At 46.3% G+C, this 22470-nt stretch overlaps 1 protein-coding gene across 1 annotated transcript in view; it reads left to right on the top strand.

Annotated features, from left to right (window-relative positions):
* LOC149431191 (lysophosphatidylserine lipase ABHD12-like) overlaps positions 1-22470 on the top strand; it is a 52777-nt gene that overhangs the window by 18498 nt on the left and 11809 nt on the right. The window contains exons 5-9 of the mRNA XM_089665811.1: positions 3387-3417; positions 9692-9737; positions 9819-9948; positions 13746-13783; positions 19525-19604. Of these exons, the coding sequence (XP_089521937.1) occupies positions 3387-3417; positions 9692-9737; positions 9819-9948; positions 13746-13783; positions 19525-19604 (325 nt within the window). The remainder of the gene's footprint in view (positions 1-3386; positions 3418-9691; positions 9738-9818; positions 9949-13745; positions 13784-19524; positions 19605-22470) is intronic.

Raw genomic sequence — 22470 nt, 5'->3', positions numbered from 1 at the left:
GTGCAAGGCATCATGAAATCTGAGGATTACCAAAGGATTTTGGGTCGCACTGTAGGGCCCAGTGTCAGAAAGCTGGGTTTGCGTCCAAGATCCTGGGTCTTCCAGCAGGACAATGACCCCAAACATACGTCAAAAAGCACTCAGAAATGGATGGCAAAGAAGCGCTGGAGAGTTCTGAAGTGGCCAGCAATGAGCCCAGATCTAAATCCCATTGAACACCTGTGGAGAGATCTTAAAATTGCTGTTGGGAAAAGGTGTCCTTCCAATAAGAGAGACCTGGAGCTGTTTGCAAAGGAAGAGTGGTCCAAAATTCCGGGTGAGAGGTGTCAGAAGCTTATTGATGGTTATAGGAAGCGACTGATTTCAGTTATGTTTTCCAAAGGGTGTGCAACCAAATATTAAGTTAAGGGTGCCAATACTTTTGTCCAGCCCATTTTTGGGGTTTTGTGTGACATTATGTCATATTTGCTTTTCTGCCTCTGTTTTATATTTGTTCCAATACATACAAAGGGAATAAACATGTGTATAGCAAAACATGTGTTAATGCAATACCTTTTTTGTGTGAAATACTTGATTTTCAGGAAAAATATCAAGGGTGCCAACAATTTCGGCCATGACTGTATATAGCACTGCCAATTTACACAGCGCTTTACATATACAGTGGGGATCGAAAGTTTGGGAACCCCAGCTAAAAATTTGTATTAATGTGCATAAAGAAGCCAAGGAAAGATGGAAAAATCTCCAAAAGGCATCAAATTACAGATTAGACATTCTTATAATATGTCAACAAAAGTTAGATTTTATTTCCATCATTTACACTTTCTAAATAACTGAAAACAAAAAAATGGCGTCTGCAAAGGTTTGGGCACCCTGCAGAGTTAATATCTTGTACTGCCCCCTTTGGCAAGTATCACAGCTTGTAAACGCTTTTTGTAGCCAGCCAAGAGTCTTTCAATTCTTGTTTGAGGTATCTTTGCCCATTCTTCCTTACAAAAGTCTTCCAGTTCTTTGAGATTTCTGGGCTGTCTGTCACGCACTGCTCTTTTAAGGTCTATCCATAGATTTTCATATATGTTGAGGTCAGGAGATTATGAAGGCCATGGCAAAACCTTCAGTTTACGCCTCTTGATGTAATCCCCCGTGGATTTCGAGGTGTGTTTAGGATCATTGTCCATTTGTAGAAGCCATCCTCTCTTTAACTCCAGCTTTTACACAGATGGCATCAAGTTACCATCCAAAATTTGCTGAAATTTGATTGAATCCATTTTTCCTTCTACTCGTGAGATGTTCCCTGTGCCACTGGCTGCAACACAACCCCAAAGCATGATTGATCCAACCCCATGCTTAACAGTTGGACAGAGGTTCTTTTCATTAAATTCTGTGCCCCTTCTTCTCCAAATGTACCTTTGCTCATTCCGGCCAAAAAGTTCAATTTTAACCTCATCGGTCCACAGAACTTGTTTACAAAATGCATCAGGCTTGTCTATATGTTCATTTGCAAAGTTCAAACGATGATTTTTGTGGTGAGGATGTAGAAGAGGTTTTCTTCTGATGACTCTTCCATGAAGACCATATTTGTACAAGTATCTCTTTATAGTGGAATAGTGTACCACAACTCCACTGTCTGCCAGATCTTTCTGGAGGGATCGTGCAGTCAAACGTGGGTTTTGAATTGTTTTTCTCACAATCCTGCGAGCTGTTCTGTCTGATATTTTTCTTGGTCTTCCAGATCTTGCTTTAACTTCCACTGTTCCTGATGACTGCCATTTCTTAATTACATTCCAAACAGAGGATATTGACATCTGAAAACGCTTTGCTATCTTCTTATAGCCTTCTCCAGCTTTGTGAGCGTCAACTATTTTCAGTTTCAGTTTTCTAGACAACTGCTTAGAAAAACCCATGGTGCTGATTGTTGGGGCAAGATCAGATGAGTCTGGGCATTTAAAACCTTTAAGATTGACATCACCTGGTCTTCCCAGACGATGATTGAGAACAATCCATGACACTGGCAGGTCTCAGCTTTGCAAAGGGGGCAGTGCATGCTATAAATTCTGCAGGGTGCCCAAACTTTTGCAGACGCCATTTTTTTGTTTTCTGTTATTTTGAAAGTGTAAATGATGGAAATAAAATCTAACTTTTGTTGACATATTATAAGAATGTCTAATCTGTAATTTGATGCCTTTTGGAGATTTTTCCATCTTTCCTTGGCTTCTTTATGCACATTAATACAAATTTTTAGCTGGGGTGCCCAAACTTTCGATCCCCACTGTATATATATATATATCATACATTCTCATCAGTCCCTAACCCTCAAGGGGTGTACAATCTAAGGTCCCTAACTCACATTCATATACAAGGGCCAATTTAGATAGGACCCAATTAACATACCAGCATGTCTTTGGAGTGTGGGAGGAAACCAGAGTACCCGGAGGAAACCCACGCAGGCACAGGGAGAACATGCAAACTCCAGGCAGGAAGTGCCGTGGTTGGGATTCAAACCAACGACCCAAGTACTGCCAGGCGGAAGTGCTAACCATTTAGCCACTGTGCTGCCATAACCCCAGCATTCTACTTCATAACCGCAATGTAAATGTATGTATTGCTGTCTGGAGTCACCCCTTCCTATAGGGGTGTAGGGTGTTGCTTACGATGATAAAGTGTCATATGATACTTTGTTTACATTTCTGTGTCTGCAGTCCTGGACATTCATAGAGTCGGAGGATATCAGCACCATCTTCAGTTTACTCTCAGTGAGATGCAGGTTTGGTGTCACCTGGTGCGATAACACTTGGTGACACCCCCTCCGACGATCCCCGCAGGATGGATCGGATCTGCGGATTGAGCATAATGGATCGGATCTGCGGATTGAGCATAATGAAGAGGACTCTGATCCATTATGCTCAATCCGCAGATCTGATCCATCCTGCAGAGATCATCGGCTTGCTTTACAACTTACCTTTTCGTGGAGCGGGTCCGGTGTCACCCTGTATAGGTTGCATGCAGACGATCCCCGCAGGATGGATCGGATCTGCAGATTAGGGCATAATGAAGAGGACTCTGATCCATTATGCTCAATCCGCAGATCTGATCCATCCTGTGGGGATCATTGGCTTGCTTTACAACTTACCTTTTCGTGGAGCAGATCCGGTGTCACCACGTGCGGTAGGTGTCACCCCGTGCGGCGCACACACCCCGCACCTGCCTAGGGACGCCCCTGGTGAGATGATTTCTGATTGGTCCCTGGGTGACTGCACTATAAACACCACTTTATATAGTACTCAATCAAGCAGTTAGATCTGTTAGACTTCCTCTACAAGACATTTTCACAGCAAACATATTTTTCATGCCCGCCCAGACCTCAACTTCTTTTTTCTATCTCCCTCCAGGGCTGTCGATCACAGAGTACAACTAATGAAGGTGAGTATTATTCTCCATGTCTGTGCCGTGAATGGCTGCCTTTAAAGCAGAACTCCAAGCACTAAACTTTCATTTCAATATATTCCTCAATACCCACAAAGGATATAATTCTACTTTGCGTGCACTAAATGCATTCCTAGATACTATCTTGTAAAAGTAGCAGTGACATCATCACTGTGCTGTACATATCCTTGTGCTGAAAAGAGTGGGAGGGGCCCAGTAGGCTCCACCCACTACAGGCTGTAGAAAACTACAGGAGGGGGCGGAGAAAAGACAAACCACCCTGCACAAGGAGAGAGAGCAGCAGTGGCCAGTCTTCATTACAGGAAGCTCCAGCACAGAGGGAAAGTACACTCTATTGCCAAAAGTATTGGGTCCGCCGTCCAAATCATGTGATTCAGGTGTTCCAATCACCTCCATGGACACAGGTGTATAAAATCAAGCCCCTAGGCATGCAGACGGCTTCTACAAACATTTGTGAAAGAATGGGTCGCTCTCAGGAGCTCAGTGACTCCAAGCGTGGTCCCGTGATAGGTTGTCACCTGTGCAATAAGTCCATCCGTGACATTTCCTGGCTACTAATTATTCCACAGTCATCTGTTAGTGGGATTATAACAAAGTGGAAGCAACTGGGAACAACAGCAACTCAGCCACCAAGTGGTAGACCACGTCACATGACAGAGTGGGGTCAGCGCATGCTGAAGCGCACAGTGTGCAGAAGTCACCAACTGTCTGCAGAGTCAATAGCTAAAGACCTCCAAACTCCATGTGGCCTTCAGATGAGCACAACAACAGTGTGTAGAGAGCTTCATGGAATGGGTTTCCATGGCTTAGCAGCTGCATCCAAGCCTTACATCACCAAGTGCAATGCAAAGCGTCGGATGCTGTGGTGTAAAGCACGCCGCCACTGGACTCTAGAGCAGTGGAGACGTGTTCTCTGGAGTGACCAATCACTCTTCTCTGGCTGGCAATCTGATGGGCATGTCTGGGTTTGGCGGTTGCCAGCAGAACGGTACTTACCTGACTGCATTGTTCCAAGTGTAAAGTTTGGTAGGGGGGGGATTATGGTTTGGGGTTGTTTTTCAGGGGTTGGATTTGGCCCCCTAGTTCCAGTGAAGGGAACTCTTAAGGCGTCAGCATACCAAGACATTTGGACAATTTCATGCTCCCAACTTTGTGGGAAGAGTTTGGGGATGGCCCCTTCCTGTTCCAACATGACTGCACACCAGTGCACAAAGCAAGGTCCATAAAGACATGGAGGAGCCAGTTTGGGGTGGAGGAACTTGACTGTCCTGCACAGAGTCCTGACCTCAACCCCATAGAACACCTTTGGGATGAATTAGAGCGGAGACTGCGAGCCAGGCCTCCCCCGACATCAGTGCCTGACCTGACAAATGTGCTTCTGGAAGAATGGTCCAACCTTCCCATAGACACCCTCCTAAACCTTGTGGACGGCCTTCCCAGAAGAGTTGAAGCTGTTATAGCTGCAAATGGCGGGGCCAACTCAATATTGAACCCTACAGACTAAGACTGGGGGGGCCATTAAAGGTCATGTGCGTGGAAAGGCCGGCCGACCAATACTTTTGGCAATATAGTGTGTATGCACAGATCTGTAAATAATACACAAAGCATATGAAGATTCAAGGAAGAATACAGATGATGTATTTAGTCAACATTTGCTAATCCCAGAGTTCAGCTTTATAAGTCAAGTTGAAGTGAATGTACAGCCAAAACGTTTTTTTTTTTTTTTTTTTGCTTTTGGATAAAGATCTGAACCCGCGGGGTAGATTCACCCTCTCAGTTTTCCTGGTGAACATTGTTACGTGGACAGAAAATGATGGGTAATTCAAATGTTACAGTCATCACCAGAGGAAGAGATGAATGGAGCTCTTCCATTGGAAGACATCTGTTCCTCTTTCACTTTGTAGATATTTCTTTTTACTTCCTGTTGCATCTCCAGGACGAGAAGTAAAGTGAAATTTCGCTAACAGGACAAAGATTGCTAAAAAAAAAAAAACTCTTTCCTACTATATCCAAAACTGAAAATAATTATACTGTAAGAAACAGATGGCTGTTCCATTGTTCAGTATTACTCGTGTGTAGAAATCTATTATGCATCTCTGCCGCTGATCTCCCTCAGCCTGTTTCAGCCACTTTCTGTCAACTTGCATTCACTTCATTGTCAGCTGCACATCTTTGGTACAGCTTCCTGATAGTGACATGCCTGAGCAATGTGTGACACCACCTTAGGATGTAGTCTCCACCAGGTGTGCATGTTACAGGGTGACAACACAGGAGCACAATTAGGAGACAGAGTGTTGTCACCCTGTAACAGTAGGTGTCTGAACAAGAATCTTCATGGTAGGATCGCTGAGTATTATACTGACAAAAGTTGCAGTTTTAAAAGCATTTAAAATTAAAATTGAATTTAAAGTGTTACTAAACCCCAGACCCTGCATTCACTATATCTGGTCTCCCCGGACCCTGCATTCACTATATCCGGTCTCCCCGGACCCTGCATTTACTATATCCGGTCTCCCCAGACCCTGCATTCACTATATCCGGTCTCCCCGGACCCTGCATTTACTATATCCGGTCTCCCCAGACCTGGCATTCACTATATCTGGTCTCCCAAGACCCTGCATTCACTATATCCGGTCTCCCCGGACTCTGCATTCACTATATCCTGTCTCCCAAGACCCTGCATTCACTATATCCGGTCTCCCCAGACCCTGCATTCACTATATCCGGTCTCCCCAGACCCTGCATTCATTATATCCGCTCTCCCCTGGACCCTGCATTCACTATATCCGGTCTCCCCGGACCCTGCATTCACTATATCCGCTCTCCCAAGACCCTGCATTCACTATATCTGGTCTCCCCGGAACCTGCATTCACTATATCCGGTCTCTCCGGACCCTGCATTCATTATATCCGGTCTCCTCGGACCCTGCATTTACTATATCCGGTCTCCCCGGACCCTGCATTCACTATATCCGGTCTCCCCGGACCCTGCATTCACTATATCTGGTCTCCCTGGACCCTGCATTCACTATATCCGCTCTCCCCGGACCCTGCATTCACTATATCCGCTCTCCCTGGACCCTGCATTCACTATATCTGGTCTCCCCGGACCCCGCATTCACTATATCTGGTCTCCCCGGACCCCGCATTCACTATATCCGGTCTCCGTGGACCCTGCATTCACTATATCCGGTCTCCCCGGACCCTGCATTCACTATATCCGGTCTCCCCGGACCCTGCATTCACTATATCCGGTCTCCCCGGACCCTGCATTCACTCTATCCGGTCTCCCCGGACCCTGCATTCACTCTATCCGGTCTCCCTGGACCCTGCATTCACTCTATCTGGTCTCCCCAGACCCTGTGTTCACTATATCTGGTCTCCACTGGACCCTGCATTCACTATATCTGGTCTCCCTGGACCCTGCATTCACTATATCTGGTCTCCCCGGACCCTGCATTCACTATATCTGGTCTCCCCGGACCCTGCAGTCACTATACTGGTCTCCCCGGACACTGCATTCACTATATCTGGTCTCCCCGGACCCTGCATTCACTATATCTGATCTCCATGGACCCTGCATTCACTATATCTGGTCTCCCTGGACCCTGCATTCACTATATCGGTCTCCCTGGACCCTGTATTCACTATATCTGGTCTCCCCGGACCCTGCATTCACTATATCTGGTCTCCCTGGACCCTGCATGCACTATATCTGATCTCTGACAGTACACACAACAGGGAAATGCAACTATTTTGCAGTATATAGCAGTCATGTGACTTCTATCAGTGTCCAGCAGAGCACTGGTTAAAGCTTGTAGGAGTTTTTGTTCTCCCCTGATTGTCCTATGAGGCTGCATGACCCCTGATCCTCTGTCTGGACAGTGCTGATTGGCCCTGTGCTAATCACATGCATCCTCCCAAATAGAAAAAAAAACACTCTCTAGCAATATACACCAAACTGAGCATGTGCAGAGTGCCTCCTAGGGCTCTGGTTTATCAGGAGATGGATTGGGGACAGTAACAGAAGGGGAAGATCAGAGAAGACAGGATCAAACAGCCTTTTTACACAATGCAGAGGATTAACCCCTTAGGTTCCACAGTGAGTATAACCAGCATGTTTTACTGCATATACAGACTGATTTCACTGTTGTGGGTTTAGTAACACTTTAAATTAGAATTAAAAGGAAAAACTTTTTTTTTCATTATAGCTAAAGTTAGAGAGGGTTTTAACCACTTTTAGTTTTTTTGCCATCTGTGTTCCTTCCCTACCTTTCCCATAGCCCCAACAAGAAATGAAGGAAATCCCTAGTTGTCACCAGGATCACCATATCTGGTGTCCCCATTGGTAGATTTCTCTTCTCTTCCTGTTGACAACCCAAACTTTAGGATTTTCTGTCACTTTCAGTAATAACAGTAAACAGGACAAATGGAGTGGGTGAGTCTTCCTTCCCCCAGGTTCACACCCAAGCGTTTTCCGCTGCGTTTTGCAGAAACGCAGTATAGTCCATTTAACATGATTTCCTATGGGGCATGTGCGTTTTCACCCGGTACGTTTTTTTTGGAAAGGGTCAGGGACTTTTTTTAACTCAAAAATGTGCGTTTTTGGTTCTATAGGCTTCAATGGAAATGCTGCAGAAAAGCATGTATTGTGTTTTTGCCTAATTTTTGATGCGTTTTACATTTTAAATCTGCCTAGCAACAAGAAAAATAAAAAAATAAAAAAAAGTGCATCAAAAACGCAACGCAAAATGCAATGCAGAAACGGCTCAAACGCAACCTGCAATCGGTGTGAACCTAGCCTAAAGGAGACACAGGCAGCAAGTGTTCCTCTCCAACGGGGCAGCACAGTGGCTAAATGGTTAGCACTTCCGCCTGGCAGTACTAGGGGCGTTGGTTCAAATCCCACCCACAGCACGACCTGCATGGAGTTTGCATGTTCTCCCTGTGCCTGCATGGGTTTCCTCGGGGTACTCCGGTTTCCTCCCACACTCCAAAGTCATGCTGGTAGGTTAATTGGCTCCTGTCTAAATTGGCCCTAGTATGTGTATGAATGTGAGTTAGGGACCTTAGATTGTGCGCCCCTTGAGGGTTAGGGACCAGGGGCGGACTGACCATTTGGAAACTCAGGCACTGCCCAAGGGCCTGGGGTCAGTAGGGGGCCCCATGAGATGCCCCTGGTACCTTTTTCATAGGCTTTTTTGAGGTTGGGCAAGGACCCAGGGGCCCCATGATCCCCTATTGCCCGGGGGCCCCATGAGTTGTCAGTCCGCCCCTGTTAAGGACTGATGTGAATGTACAATATATATGTAAAGTGCTGCGTAAATTGATGGCGCTATATAAGTACCTGAAATAAATAAATAAAATTATCCAAAACTAAAAAAAAAAGTCTGCCTTTAGATGTACTTCAATATTAAAGCTGATCTCTCCACTGATATAAAAAGATAAAAATGAATGTGGCTATGTAATCATTAAAAAATATACTTTTCTAATTACAAGCAGTATAACAGAATGTGACCTGGAATCAGCTTCCCGCAGCCCCTGTACCGCAGGGCTGGAGCGTGCAAGGATGTAGCAGCAGAAGAAGGCATTCGGTTCATGTGCCGACAAGGAGCATGCTGATAGCAGGAGAGAGCAAAGTGACAGAGATGAGCTCATCACCTTTTTTTTGCTTCTCCTTTCACTGCCCAGTCACAGACCAGTAGTGTGTCCATGATGACCCGGGCTCAGAGGAAGTGGGTGAAATGCTGGACAGAGGACATCTAGTGGCAAGAAAGAAAACTACCGCAGGGGAAGCCTCTGGATTGAAGTTGAATATTATGGCTAAAGCTAGTTTAGTTATATTTTATCTTTTAATAGGCTATTCATTTCTATTTCTGCATTTTTGGCTGAAGCCTGGGTGAGATTTAGTTTAGGGTTCGATAAGAATTGAAGCACTTTAGTAATCAGGTCATTTCATGCAGAAGACAAAATATGAGAAGCAGGGGCGGACTGACCATTTGGAAACTCGGGCACTGCCCGAGGGCCCGGGGTCAGTAGGGGGCCCCATGAGATGCCCCTGGTACCTTTTTCATAGGCTTTTTTGAGTTTGGGCAAGGACACAGGGGCCCCATGATCCCCTATTGCCCGGGGGCCCCATGAGTTGTCAGTCCGCCCCTGATGAGAAGTATATACATGAATTAGAAAGGATTCCTTGTGGTATCTGTTACATTGTATTTGTCATCTTGATGTGTTGTGGAATCTCTTACAGGTTCTCAGTGAAGCGGGCTTCCATGTCTTGGCTTTGGACTACAGAGGTTTGTGACTCCCTGATCCCTATTAATCCCCAATTGTGGTCATGTGACCATATCCGTCCTCACCATTCATTGTTCTTTAAGGGTTTGCTGACTCCACTGGTGAGCCAAGTGAGGCCGGCGTGACCCATGATTCTGTCTATTTATATGAATGGGCGAAGGCTCGCAGCCACGGAAATCCTGTGTGCCTCTGGGGCCATTCTCTGGGAACCGGGTAAGTTCTGATTTGGGGGTCCAGGGGCGGACTGACTATTTGGAAACTCGGGAACTGCCTGAGGGCCCGGGGTCAGTAGGGGGCCCCATGAGATGCCCCTGGTACCTTTTTCATAGGCTTTTTTGAGTTTGGGCAAGGACACAGGGGCCCCATGATCCCCTATTGCCCGGGGGCCCCATGAGTTGTCAGTCTGCCCCTGTGGGGGGTCGTTGTTTCATCTCATTCATGGAAAAATATAAATATATTCCTCAATAGCCACAATGGATTTATATCTAAGTTATATCCACCAAAAGCCTTTAGGTTCCATCAGGGGCGGACTGACCATTCACATGGGTGAGCAGGGGGTGGTAAAAACAGGAGGCTAAGCGGTGGATTTACCACCATGTACCCCTAGCCCAGGGGTGGACTGACCATTTGGGAACTCGGGCACTGCCCGAGGGGCCAGTAGGGGGCCCCATGAGATGCCCCTGGTACCTTTTTCATAGGCTTTTTTGAGTTTGGGCAAGGACACAGGGGCCCCATGATCCCCTATTGCCCGGGGGCCCCATGAGTTGTCAGTCCGCCCCTGGGCTACATTCACACTTATGCGACTTGTCATGCGACTTTGGGGTGGTCCAAAGTCACATGACAAGTCACTCCCCTTGCACAAAGAAAAGTGCGACGTTTCGCAGCCAGGCAGGACCCCTTCGTCAGGCATGTGATGATCACATCTGAAACGTTCTTGTTTGTGATGTGATCTTTTTGGAATAAAAACCTTTTTGGACCACCTTGAGATCCGTGGTGTGATGGCGAATATGTACGTCTGCCTGTACCCAGAAGAGGCCGGTGTCGTCCAGGGACCCTGCTGGGCCTATACGGTCCGTCTGTCTGCAGGACATTGTAAGCGGGCGGTCCGCAAGTGCTTAAGCCCCCCATACACACGGGACGTTTGATAACGCTGGTAACATTAGCTGTGTAAAGTCATGTTAAAAACGTGAGTTTTTCAGCTTTTTTTTAGCATTTTTGCTTTAGCGTTTAGCAGCGTTTTTTCACGTTTGTGTCTTTTAGCGGTTTTTAACCCAAAAAGGTTTTTTTTTTGTCAAAAAAGTCCAAAAATGCCGGTTTGCTGCGTTTTACCATGTTTTCAGCAATTTTCAGCGTTAGAGCGTTTTTACAGCTAAGAGCCCTCATGCACACTTGGCGTTTTTTACAGCTGCTGTTTTTGGCTTTTGACATTTTTGTTCTACAGCCAGTAAACCCCCCAGCATGTAAGGGCTCATTCTCACCTGACTAATTTCTAACCCTTGCCAAATGCCCCTATAGCGTTTGACAGGCGTTTGGGAAGCATTTTTAACGCTCCTCAAACGCTCCCCATACGCCCTATGTGCGGTTTTGAGCCGTTTGATAGGCATTGCAATAAAACCGCACCATAAATGCCTATAATAAAGTTTAATGGCATTAACGCTCTGCAAATGCCTTGCAAATGCCCCGCAAACACCTGCCAGGCGTTTGAGGAGCGTCACCATAGACTTGAATGGGAGACTTCAGTTCCTCCTGACTGGACGTGAGGAGTCAGTTTTGCCACGATGCTAACGCTTCAGTGTGAACAGCACTATGTGCTGCCATGTGTAGAATTTTCATAGGCGTTTGAGGAGCAGGGGCGGACTGACCATTTGGAAACTCGGGCACTGCCCGAGGGCCCGGGGTCAGTAGGGGGCCCCATGAGATGCCCCTGGTACCTTTTTCATAGGCTTTTTTGAGTTTGGGCAAGGACACAGGGGCCCCATGATCCCCTATTGCCCAGGGGCCCCATGAGTTGTCAGTCCGCCCCTGTTGGGGAGTGTTAAAAACGTTTCCCAAACGCCTGTCTAATACCTGCTGACAAAGCTAGTGTGAACTGAGCCTAATCCTGTGTGTCCATGCACACATAGACTGTAATCAGGGGCGGACTGACCCTTTGGAAACTCGGGCAGTGCCCAAGGGCCCGGGGTCAGTAAGGGGCCCCATGAGATGCCCCTGGTACCTTTTTCATAGGCTTTTTTTTAGTTTGGGCAAGGACACAGGGGTCCCATGATCCCCTATTGCCCGGGGGCCCCATGAATTGTCAGTCCGCCCCTGACTGTAATCAATGTTTTTTGGCAGGGACTTTTTTTGGCTGGAAAAAAAACCAGAACTAGTGGGCTTCTAGAGGAGTTTTTTAGCTTTACAAATGCTATAATGCTGAAAAACGCCATAAAACGCCACAAACTGGCATTTTTGGACTTTTTTTGACCAGAAAAATTTTTTTTGGTAAAAAAAGCCTACAAAAAAACGCAAACGCGGAAAAACGCTGCCAAACACTAATGGAAAAACACAAAAAAAAGCTGAAAAATTCACGTTTTTAATGTGACTTTACACAGTTAACATTACCAACGTTATCAAAACGTCCCGTGAGCATGAGAACTAAGGCTCCATGTACACTGCAGCTAATAAACTGACATCAGGAGCTTTTCTGCGTTTTTTTCAGCAGCCCCTGAACTCTCCCTAATGTTTTCCTATATGTCCATGTACACGGCGTCGTTTAGAGTCGTTTACAGGCAGTTGAATTTACAGTCGTTTTTTTGAATGCACCAAACTTGTGTTCAGGAGTAGATTTTATCAGCGTTTCAAACGCCAAACGCGTGTAAACGCGGCTAACCGCGTTTATAAGCGTTTGCGCTTGGAAATTTTTTTTAACTCCTCCATTTCCAGATGCTGTCCAGAGCCTTTTTTCATTATGAAAAATGCATTCAAAGCATTTTCCCGGTACTCAAATGGACCCGTTACACCATACTTTGAGGTTTTGCATGAAAGAAAATATGTTAGACACGGCTGCAATACTTCCTGCACAGAAATGAGCTGGAACACATCCAAACACCACAAAAAAAAAAAAAAAAAAAGACAGGTCATCTCAACAAATACTGCTCTCTCTGCTTCTGCTCTCTCTATTTCTCTCAAAATGTCTGAAATAGTTAATTTACTGTTTTTCAGTGCATTCTGGGCATTTGGGAGGGTCTCCTGAGGTTAGCTTTAACCATTTCAATACCTGGCAATTTTACCCCTTCCTGCCATATGGCGTCCACCCGGAACGCTGATGACATTTGCCGGCCGCCATTCAGCCAAAGGGCGGGTGGCAAATGGTTAAAAAACGCTTCTAAACGCAAATACTCATAAACGCGGCTAAACTGATGTTTTTTAACCTACATTTTCCAGCAGTCAGTTTCCATCGTTCAGAAGTGTCCCGTCTACATGGAGCCTAAAACTCCTCTAGAAGCCCACTAGTTCTGGGTGTCTTTTCCAGACGAAAAACGTTGATTCCAGTCTGTGTGTGTATGGACACATAGGATAACATGCTGGGGGGTTTACTGGCTGTAGAGAAAAATGCCAAAAACGTTCCGTGTCCATGAGGACTTAAGCTGAACTATGGAAATGAGATAGAATCTACCCGTCCAAAAGTTTCTCTGTGTTCTCAGTGACCTAAAAACAGGGGCGGACTGACCATTTGACACTGCCGAGGGCCCGGGGTCAGTAGGGGACCCCATAAAATGCCCCTGGTACCTTTTATAGGCTTTTTTGGGTGTGTTTTGAGTGTGGGCAAGGACACAGGGGCCCCATGATCCCAAATTGCCCGGGGGCCCCATGAGTTGTCAGTCCGCCCCTGCCTCAGAATAAATCCTGCGATTTGTCAAGGAATTTGCACCTTCACCAGCACCCTCTTGTCCATATTTTTACATTTGTCCAAAAAAGAAGAAATATTTTGCTGTATGTATTATTGTATTTGTTCCTTTTCATCTTGACAGTATTGCCACGAATGCAGCCAGGAAACTGCAAGAAAAAGGTGAGCAAAATTGTTAAACAAGCAATACTAATATTTAGTAAACGTATGAAAAGTCAACTAGAATACAACTTACATGAGAAAAGAGCTTCCATTATACCAGGCTGGATGTTTCTTTACTTAAAGTGCTACTAAACCCACAACAGTGAAATCAGTCTGTAGATGCAGTAAAGAATGCTTGTTATACTCACTGTGGAACCTAAGGGGTTAATCCTCTGCATTGTGTAAAAAGGCTGTTTGATCCTGTCTTCTCTGTCCCTCCCCGTTTTCAAGTGACCATCACTCATAGGCATGCACATGCGCAGTTTGGCGTGTATTGCTAGAGAGGTTTTTTTTTTTCTTGGGAGAGTGTATGTGATCAGCACAGGGCCAATCAGGGCCGTCCAGACAGAGGTCAGGGGTCCTGCATCCTCATAGAGCAAAATGAACACTCCTCCTACAAACTTTAACCAGTGCTCTGCTGGACACTGATAGAAGTCACAAGACTGCTATATACTGCTGCTGAGAAAAGGGATTAGCAGTTTATATTTACTAAAATAATTGCATTTCCATGTTGCGTGTACTGTGGGAGACCAGATATAGTGAATGCAGGGTCCAGGGAGACCGGATATAGTGAATGCAGGGTCCGGGGAGACCAGATATAGTGAATGCAGGGTCCAGGGAAACCAGATATAGTGAATGCAGGGTCTGAGGAGACCAGATATAGTGAATGTAGGGTCCGGGGAGACCAGATATAGTGAATGCAGGGTCTGAGGAGACCAGATATAGTGAATGCAGGGTCTGAGGAGACCAGATATAGTGAATGCAGGGTCTGAGGAGACCAGATATAGTGAATGCAGGGTCTGAGGAGACCAGATATAGTGAATGCAGGGTCCGGGGAGACCAGATATAGTGAATGCAGGGTCTTTGGGAAACCAGATATAATGAATGCAGGGTGCGGGGAGACCGGATATAGTGAATGCGGGGTCCGGGGAGACCGGATATAGTGAATGCGGGGTCCGGGGAGACCGGATATAGTGAATGCGGGGTCTGGGGAGACCGGATATAGTGAATGCGGGGTCCGGGGAGACCGGATATAGTGAATGCGGGGTCCAGGGAGACCGGATATAGTGAATGCGGGGTCCGGGGAGACCAGATATAGTGAATGCAGGGTCCGGGGAGACCGGATATAGTGAATGCAGGGTCCGGGCAGACAGGATATAGTGACTGCAGGGTCCGGGGAGAACGGATATAGTGAATGCAGGGTCTGGGGAGACCAGATATAGTGACTGCAGGGTCCGGGGAGACCAGATATAGTGACTGCAGGGTCCGGGGAGACCGGATATAGCGAATGCAGGGTCCGGGGGGGCCGGATATAGCGAATGCAGGGTCCGGGGAAACCAGATATAGTGAATGCAGGGTCCAGAGAGACCAGATATAGTGAATGCAGGGTCCGGGGAGACCAGATATAGTGAATGCAGGGTCCGGGGAGACCGGATATAGTGAATGCAGGGTCCGGGGAGACCAGATAGAGTGAATGCAGGGTCCGGGGAGACCGGATATAGTGAATGCAGGGTCCGGGGAGACCGGATATAGTGAATGCAGGGTCCGGGGAGACCAGATATAGTGAATGCAGGGTCCGGGGAGACCGGATATAGTGAACGCAGGGTCCGGGGAGACCAGATATAGTGAATGCAGGGTCCGGGGAGACCGGATATAGTGAATGCAGGGTCTGGGGCTGACACACTTTAACAAAACTGAAGTTTAACTTTACAATGAACCCAAATTAAAACTTTTAAAAGTAAAGATATGCTCAAAACAGGATCAAAAATAAGAAAGCCGCTTCTGTGCACCCCTCTGATTCTGGTTTTACCTTCTTGTTAAAGGCTAGATGTTCCCACTTCAGGGCTAAGCTCCGCCATTGGAGCACATCCCAGCAAATCACAGTACTCCTGTCCAATGAGATTTCCTTTATTAGTCGTTGAATTGGAAGACAGGTTGGCAGCACTGGGCCAGTAGGGATGAGAAAGGGTATTAGTGTGAATGCAAAAGTGGAGGTGTTCTCCTTAAAGGAGGTGAACCTGTTGTGAAAGTACAGTACGTATAGACCTGGCTGAGGTCCTCGGCTGCCGCCTCTCTGATCACAAGGGAAGTATTGTTCTTCAGACCAAAAGAAACGGGATATGTAGCTGGAAGCCTCTAGTTGAAATAATTTCATTTGAGAATTCATTGAAAACATTTATTGAACAAGAATGTCAGGTACAGCCAATACGTTTCAGGGGAAAGGATGCCCCTACTTCATGGCTAAATGTATAAAAAAAAGCAAAAAAATAATAAATAGTGTATAATAATGCATAGTTACATAGTTAGTCTGGCTGAAAAAAGACAAAAGTCCATCCAGTTCAACCATTAAAAAAAAAAAAAGTTATACTCCTACACCCACAGTTGATCCAGAGGAAGGCAAAAAACCCAGCAAAGCATGATCCAATTTGCTCCTGCAGGGGAAAAAATTCCTTCCTGATCCCCCGAGAGGCAATCGGATATTCCCTGGATCAAGTTTACCTATAAATGTTATATCCAGTTATATTCTGTGTATCCAAGAAAGAATCCAGGACTTTCCTACAGCAATCCACTGAGCTGGACACAACCAACTCTTGAGCTTAATGCAAGATAGAAAACAATAAAAATAATAAATGGTATATAATAATTTTATGTTATTATACAGTATATAGTATGTATTTTTTTTATATGGTATGGGCAGCACAGTGGCTTAATGGTTAGCATTTCTGCTTGGCAGTACTAGGGTCGTTGGTTCGAATCCCAACCACGGCACCACCTGCCTGAAGTTTGCATGTTCTCCCTGTGCCTGCGTGGGTTTCCTCCGTGTGCTACAGTTTCCTCTCACACTCCAAAGACATGCTGGTAGGTTAATTGGCTCCTGTCTAAACTGGCCCTAGTATGTGTATGTATGAATGTGAGTTAGGGACCTTAGATTGTACGCCCCTTGAGGGTTAGGGACCTTAGATTGTACACCCCTTGAGGGTTAGGGACCTTAGATTGTACACCCCTTGAGGGTTAGGGACTGATGTGAATGTACAATATATATGTAAAGCACCGTGTAAATTGATGGCGCTATATAAGTACCTGAAATAAATAAAATACAAAATAAATATGTTGAGAATGGGGAGGTATTTTCCCGATATGCCTTGGCTGTATCTGACATTCTTGTTCAACAATTTTCCAAGTGGGACTATTTTTATTAGCCATTCCCAAACACATCCAGTTTTTGGTAGCCGTTGAAGCATTGTCATTGGACAGAAGGATTGTAAGTGGAATTTAGCTTCAGGGCGGAGCACAGACTTCGGGTCTCTGACTCTAATTTCACTTTTTTACTAAGAGCTGAACTTCAGAGTGGCACCCAGAAGAGGCTTCCCTGGCAAGGTCATCCCAAACACATCGTGCTACTTCCATTTAGACAGGACTTTTACTTTCAGATCTTAAAATGGCTTTGCTTCCATGTCCTGTGATCTCTAGAAATGCTTGAAGTTTACATTTACACTCCAAAAACTGACCTGTTCATCCAATTTACCAATATACACTCATTGGCCACTTTATTAGGTCCACCTTGCTAGTCCCGGGTTGGACCCCCTTTTTCCTTCAGAACGGCCTTCATTCTTGGTGGCATAGATTCAACAAGGTGTTGGAAACATTCCTCAGAGATTTTGCTCCATATTGATATGATAGCATCTCGCAGTTGCTGCAGATTTGTCGGCTGCACATCCATGATGCGAATCTCCCGTTCCACCACATCCCAAAGGTACTCTATTGGATGGAGATCTGGTGACTGTGGAGGCCATTGGAGTGCAGTGATCTCATTGTCGTGTTCAAGAAACCAGTTGGAGATGATTTGAGCTTTGTGACACGGTGCATTATCCTGCTGGAAGGAGCCATCAGAAGATGGGGACACTGGAGGCATAAAGGGATGGACATGGTCAGCAACAATACTCAGGTAGGCCGTGGCATTTAAACGATGCTCAATTGGTACTAAGGGGCCCAAAGTGTGCCAAGAAAATATCCCGCACACCATGACACCACCACCAGTCTGAACCATTGATACAAGGCAGGATGGATCCATGCTTTCATGTCAAATTCTGACCCTACCATCTGAATGTCGCAGCTGAAATCGAGACTCATCAGACCAGGCAACATTTTTCCAATCTTCTGTTGTCCAATGTTGGTGATCCTGTGCCAGTTGTAGCCCCAGTTTCCTGTTCTTAGCGGACAGGAGTGGCACCTGGTGTGGTCTTCTGCTGCTGTAGCCCATCTGCTTCAAGGTTTGACGTGTTGTGCGATCAGAGATGGTATTCTGCATACCTTGTTTGTAATGAGTGATTATTTGAGTTACTGTTGCCTTTCTATCATTTGAAACCAGTCTGCCCATTCTCCTCTGACATCAACAAGGCATTGTCCTTCACACAACTGCCACTCCCTGGATATTTTCTCTTTTTCGAACCATTCTCTGTAAACCCTACAGATGGTTGTGCGCAGGGGTGGACTGACCACTCAGGCACTGCCCAAGGACCCAGGTTCAGGGTGGGGCCCCATGAGATGCCCCTAGTACCTTTCAAAGGCTTTTTTTTGGGTGTGGTTTGAGTGTGGGCGAGGACACAGGAGCCCCATGATCCCCTATTGCCCGGGGGCCCCATGAGTTCAGTCCGCCCCTGGTTGTGCGTGAAAATCTCAGTAGATCAGCACTTTTTGAAATGCTCAGACCAGCCGTCTGGCACCAACAACCACGCCACATTCAAAGTCACGTAAATCCCCTTTCTTCCCCATTCTGATGCTCGGTTTGAACTTCGGCAAGTCGTCTTCACCACGTCTTGATGCCTAAATGCATTGAGTTGCTGCCATGTGATTGGCTGATTAGCAATTTGTGTTACCAAGCATGTGAGCAGATGGACTTAATAAAGGGGCCCATGAGTGCATATTCCTCTACTAGAGGCAGAACACTTACGACCCTCTGAAAAGTAATCCATGGTGGATCATTTTTCAGGGGGCTGGTGAGTGTACTTTTGACATAAAGACTGTATTTCCAGTATGGCTCTGCTTGGAGTAAGCTGCCAGTCTGCCAACATACAGGAACAACCTAAACATTGGGGAGTATTGGATAACATGAAAACCTAAATTCTTTTTTTTAACCATTTGTTAATTATAAATAGGCTCAGGCTGGGATTATAAATGAAAAACTCCCCTTGATATCACCCAAACTGTACTCTCCGCTCCTCGCAAGACCTTGTGCTCTCTAGCTCCCTTGTCTCCTCCTCCCATGCCCGTCTCCAGGATTTCTCCAGAGCTTCCCCCATCCTCTGGAACTCTCTACCCCAATTTGACTATCGCCTACTCTGCTCACTTTTAGGCGATCTCTGAAAACCCATCTCTTCAGAGAAGCCTATCCTGCCCTCAGCTAATAATGGAATCTTCCACTCTTCCAACCAGTCCATCCCCCACAGTTACTACCTTTTGTACCACTAGCCCCTCCCTCCTAGATTGTAAGCTCCCAGGATCAGGGCCCTCCTATCCCTCTTGTATTGAACTGTATTGTTGCTGTATTGTCTCCCTTTATATTGTACAGCGCTGAGCAAACTGTTGGCGCCATAAATCCTGTATAATAATAATAATTGATTCCTTATAATGGGCTGCCATGTTGGATCCATTGTATAAACATTGCCATTGCTGTTTATGATTTGTGATTTTTCTCCATGAAGGGAATGCAGCTGACGCGGTGATCCTGGAGGCCCCGTATACCAACATCCGAGATGCTGGAGCATTTCACCCTTTTGGAAAGGTCTGTGACAGTAACATACATCTACAACAAAAGTGTATAAATGTAGCAGGGGAGTGTGTAAAAAAAATAAATGCAATCCCCACTCCTTGAACTTTGCTTTTTTAATATATAAACTCAAAAGTCCCAGTTTGACTTGGCTAAAAGTATGTGGACACCAGGGGCGGACTGACCATTTGGAAACTCGGGCACTGCCCGAGGGCCCAGAGTCAGTAGGGGGCCCCATGAGATGCCCCTGGTAGCTTTTTCATAGGCTTTTTTGAGTTTGGGCAAGGACACAGGGGCCCCATGATCCCCTATTGCCCGGGGGCCCCATGAGTTGTCAGTCCGCCCCTGGTGGACACGTCTCCAAATGACTGAGTTCAGGTGTTTCCAGAGTAGGGATCTGTGAATGCTACAACATACAAATATATGTGAGACAATTGCATGCACTCCATGCTGGCATGACCATGCCCCCGTGTACAAAGCCAGCTCTTGAACCCCTTGCCCTCCAGAGGATTTACCCGGGGGGGGGCCCTTCCTGACCAGGCCATTTTTTGCGTTACGGCGCTGCGTTACAATTGCGCGGTCATGCAACGCTGCACCCAAATTAAATTTACACCCTTTTTTCCCCGATGAATTGAGCTTTCTTTCAGTGGTATTTGATCTCCTCTCGCTATAAAAGAAAAAAAGACCGACAATTTTGAGAAAAAACTATATTTTTGACTTTTTGCTATTAAACATATCCAGTAAAAAATTAAAAAAAATCCAAATTTCGTCATAAATTTAGGCCAAAATGTATTCTGCTCCATGTCCCAATCCCAATACGTGTGTATTAATTGGTTTACATGAAAGGTATAGTGTCTACAAATGGCGGTGTATATATACTGGAAATTTTTTTCTTCTACTAGTAATGACGGGACTGCGGCGGATATTCTGACACTGGGGGGGGAACTGACTTGGTGTCACTGACATCCCCAGTGACACCAATACAGTGATCAGTGCTAAAAAAAAAAAAAAACACTGACACTGTACTAATGGCACTGGGCAGGAAGGGGTTAACATGAGGGGCGATCAAAAGGTTAACTGTGTACTGGGAGTGTTTTACTAGGGGACGATGTCTGTGTGCTTCACTGTAAGCACACAGCCATCCAAAGCAGTGTGCCCGAGCTGACAGGGAGGAGAACTGTTAGTAAACAAAACAGTTCTCCTCCCCGTCGGAGATCCTCGTAATCACCGGGCGCCAGGGGCAGACTGACCATTTGGAAACTCGGGCACTGGCCGAGGGCCCGGGGTCAGTAGGGGGCCCCATGAGATGCCCCTGGTACCTTTTTCATAGGCTTTTTTGAGTTTAGCAAGGACACAGGGGCCCCATGACCCCTAATGCCTGGGGGCCCCATGAGTTGTCAGTCCACCCCATGTCCTGACCTCAATCACACTGAACACCTTTGGGATGAATTGGAACTCTGAATGGGAACTAGGACTTCTCACCCAGCATCAGCAGCTTATTGCACTCAAATTCTGTCAGCTAAATGTGCAACAAATCCCCAGACACACTGCAAATCTTGTGGAAAACTTTACTAGAAGAGTGGAATCTGTTATAACCACAAAGAAAGTCCATACTCCAACTCCATATTAATGCGCATGGTTCTGGAATGAGATGTCCAACAAGCTCATATACCCCCTCAGCTACAAAAGATCCACCCTGGCAACAATAGACACCCTCCAGCAACAATAGATCCCTTCAGCAACAGCAACCCCCTCCAGCAACAATAGACCCCCAGCAACCAAATAACCCCTCAGTTACAAAAGATCCACCCTGGCAACAATAGATACCCTCCAGCAACAATAGATCCCTTCAGCAACAGCAACCCCCTCCAGCAACAATAGACCCCAGCAACCAAATAACCCCTCAGTTACAAAAGATCCACCCCGGCAACAATAGATACCCTCCAGCAACAATAGATCCCTTCAGCAACAGCAGGCCCCCTCCAGAAACAATAGACCCACAACAACCAAATAACCCCTCAGTTACAAAAGATCCACCCCAGCAACAATTGATCCCCACCAGCAACAATAGACCCCCTACAACAGAATACCCCCTCAGCTACAAAACATCCACCATGGCAACAACAGACCCCTCTCCAGCAACAATAGACCCCCTATAACAGAATACCCCCTCAGCTACAAAAAATCCGCCCTGGCAACAATAGACCCCCTCCAGCAACAATAGATCCCTTCAGCAACAGTAGCCCCCCACCAGCAACAATAGACCCCCAGCAACCAAATAACCCCTCAGTTACAAAAGATCCACCCTGGCAACAATAGATACCCTCCAGCAACAATAGATCCCTTCAGCAACAGCAGGCCCCCTCCAGAAACAATAGACCCACAACAACCAAATAACCCCTCAGTTACAAAAGATCCACCCCAGCAACAATTGATCCCCACCAGCAACAATAGACCCCCTACAACAGAATACCCCCTCAGCTACAAAACATCCACCATGGCAACAACAGACCCCTCTCCAGCAACAATAGACCCCCTATAACAGAATACCCCCTCAGCTACAAAAAATCCGCCCTGGCAACAATAGACCCCCTCCAGCAACAATAGATCCCTTCAGCAACAGTAGCCCCCCACCAGCAACAATAGACCCCCAGCAACCAAATAACCCCTCAGTTACAAAAGATCCACCCTGGCAACAATAGATACCCTCCAGCAACAATAGATCCCTTCAGCAACAGCAGGCCCCCTCCAGCAACAATAGACCCACAACAACCAAATAACCCCTCAGTTACAAAAGATCCACCCCAGCAACAATAGATCCCCACCAGCAACAATAGACCCCCCTACAACAGAATACCCCCTCAGCTACAAAAGATCCACC

This window comes from Staurois parvus, unplaced genomic scaffold, assembly GCF_062004578.1.
Source record: "Staurois parvus isolate SC_StPar_1 unplaced genomic scaffold, SC_StPar_1.0 ptg002360l, whole genome shotgun sequence".
NCBI lineage: Eukaryota > Metazoa > Chordata > Amphibia > Anura > Ranidae > Staurois > Staurois parvus.
This window is presented reverse-complemented; position numbering and strand designations above follow the sequence as displayed.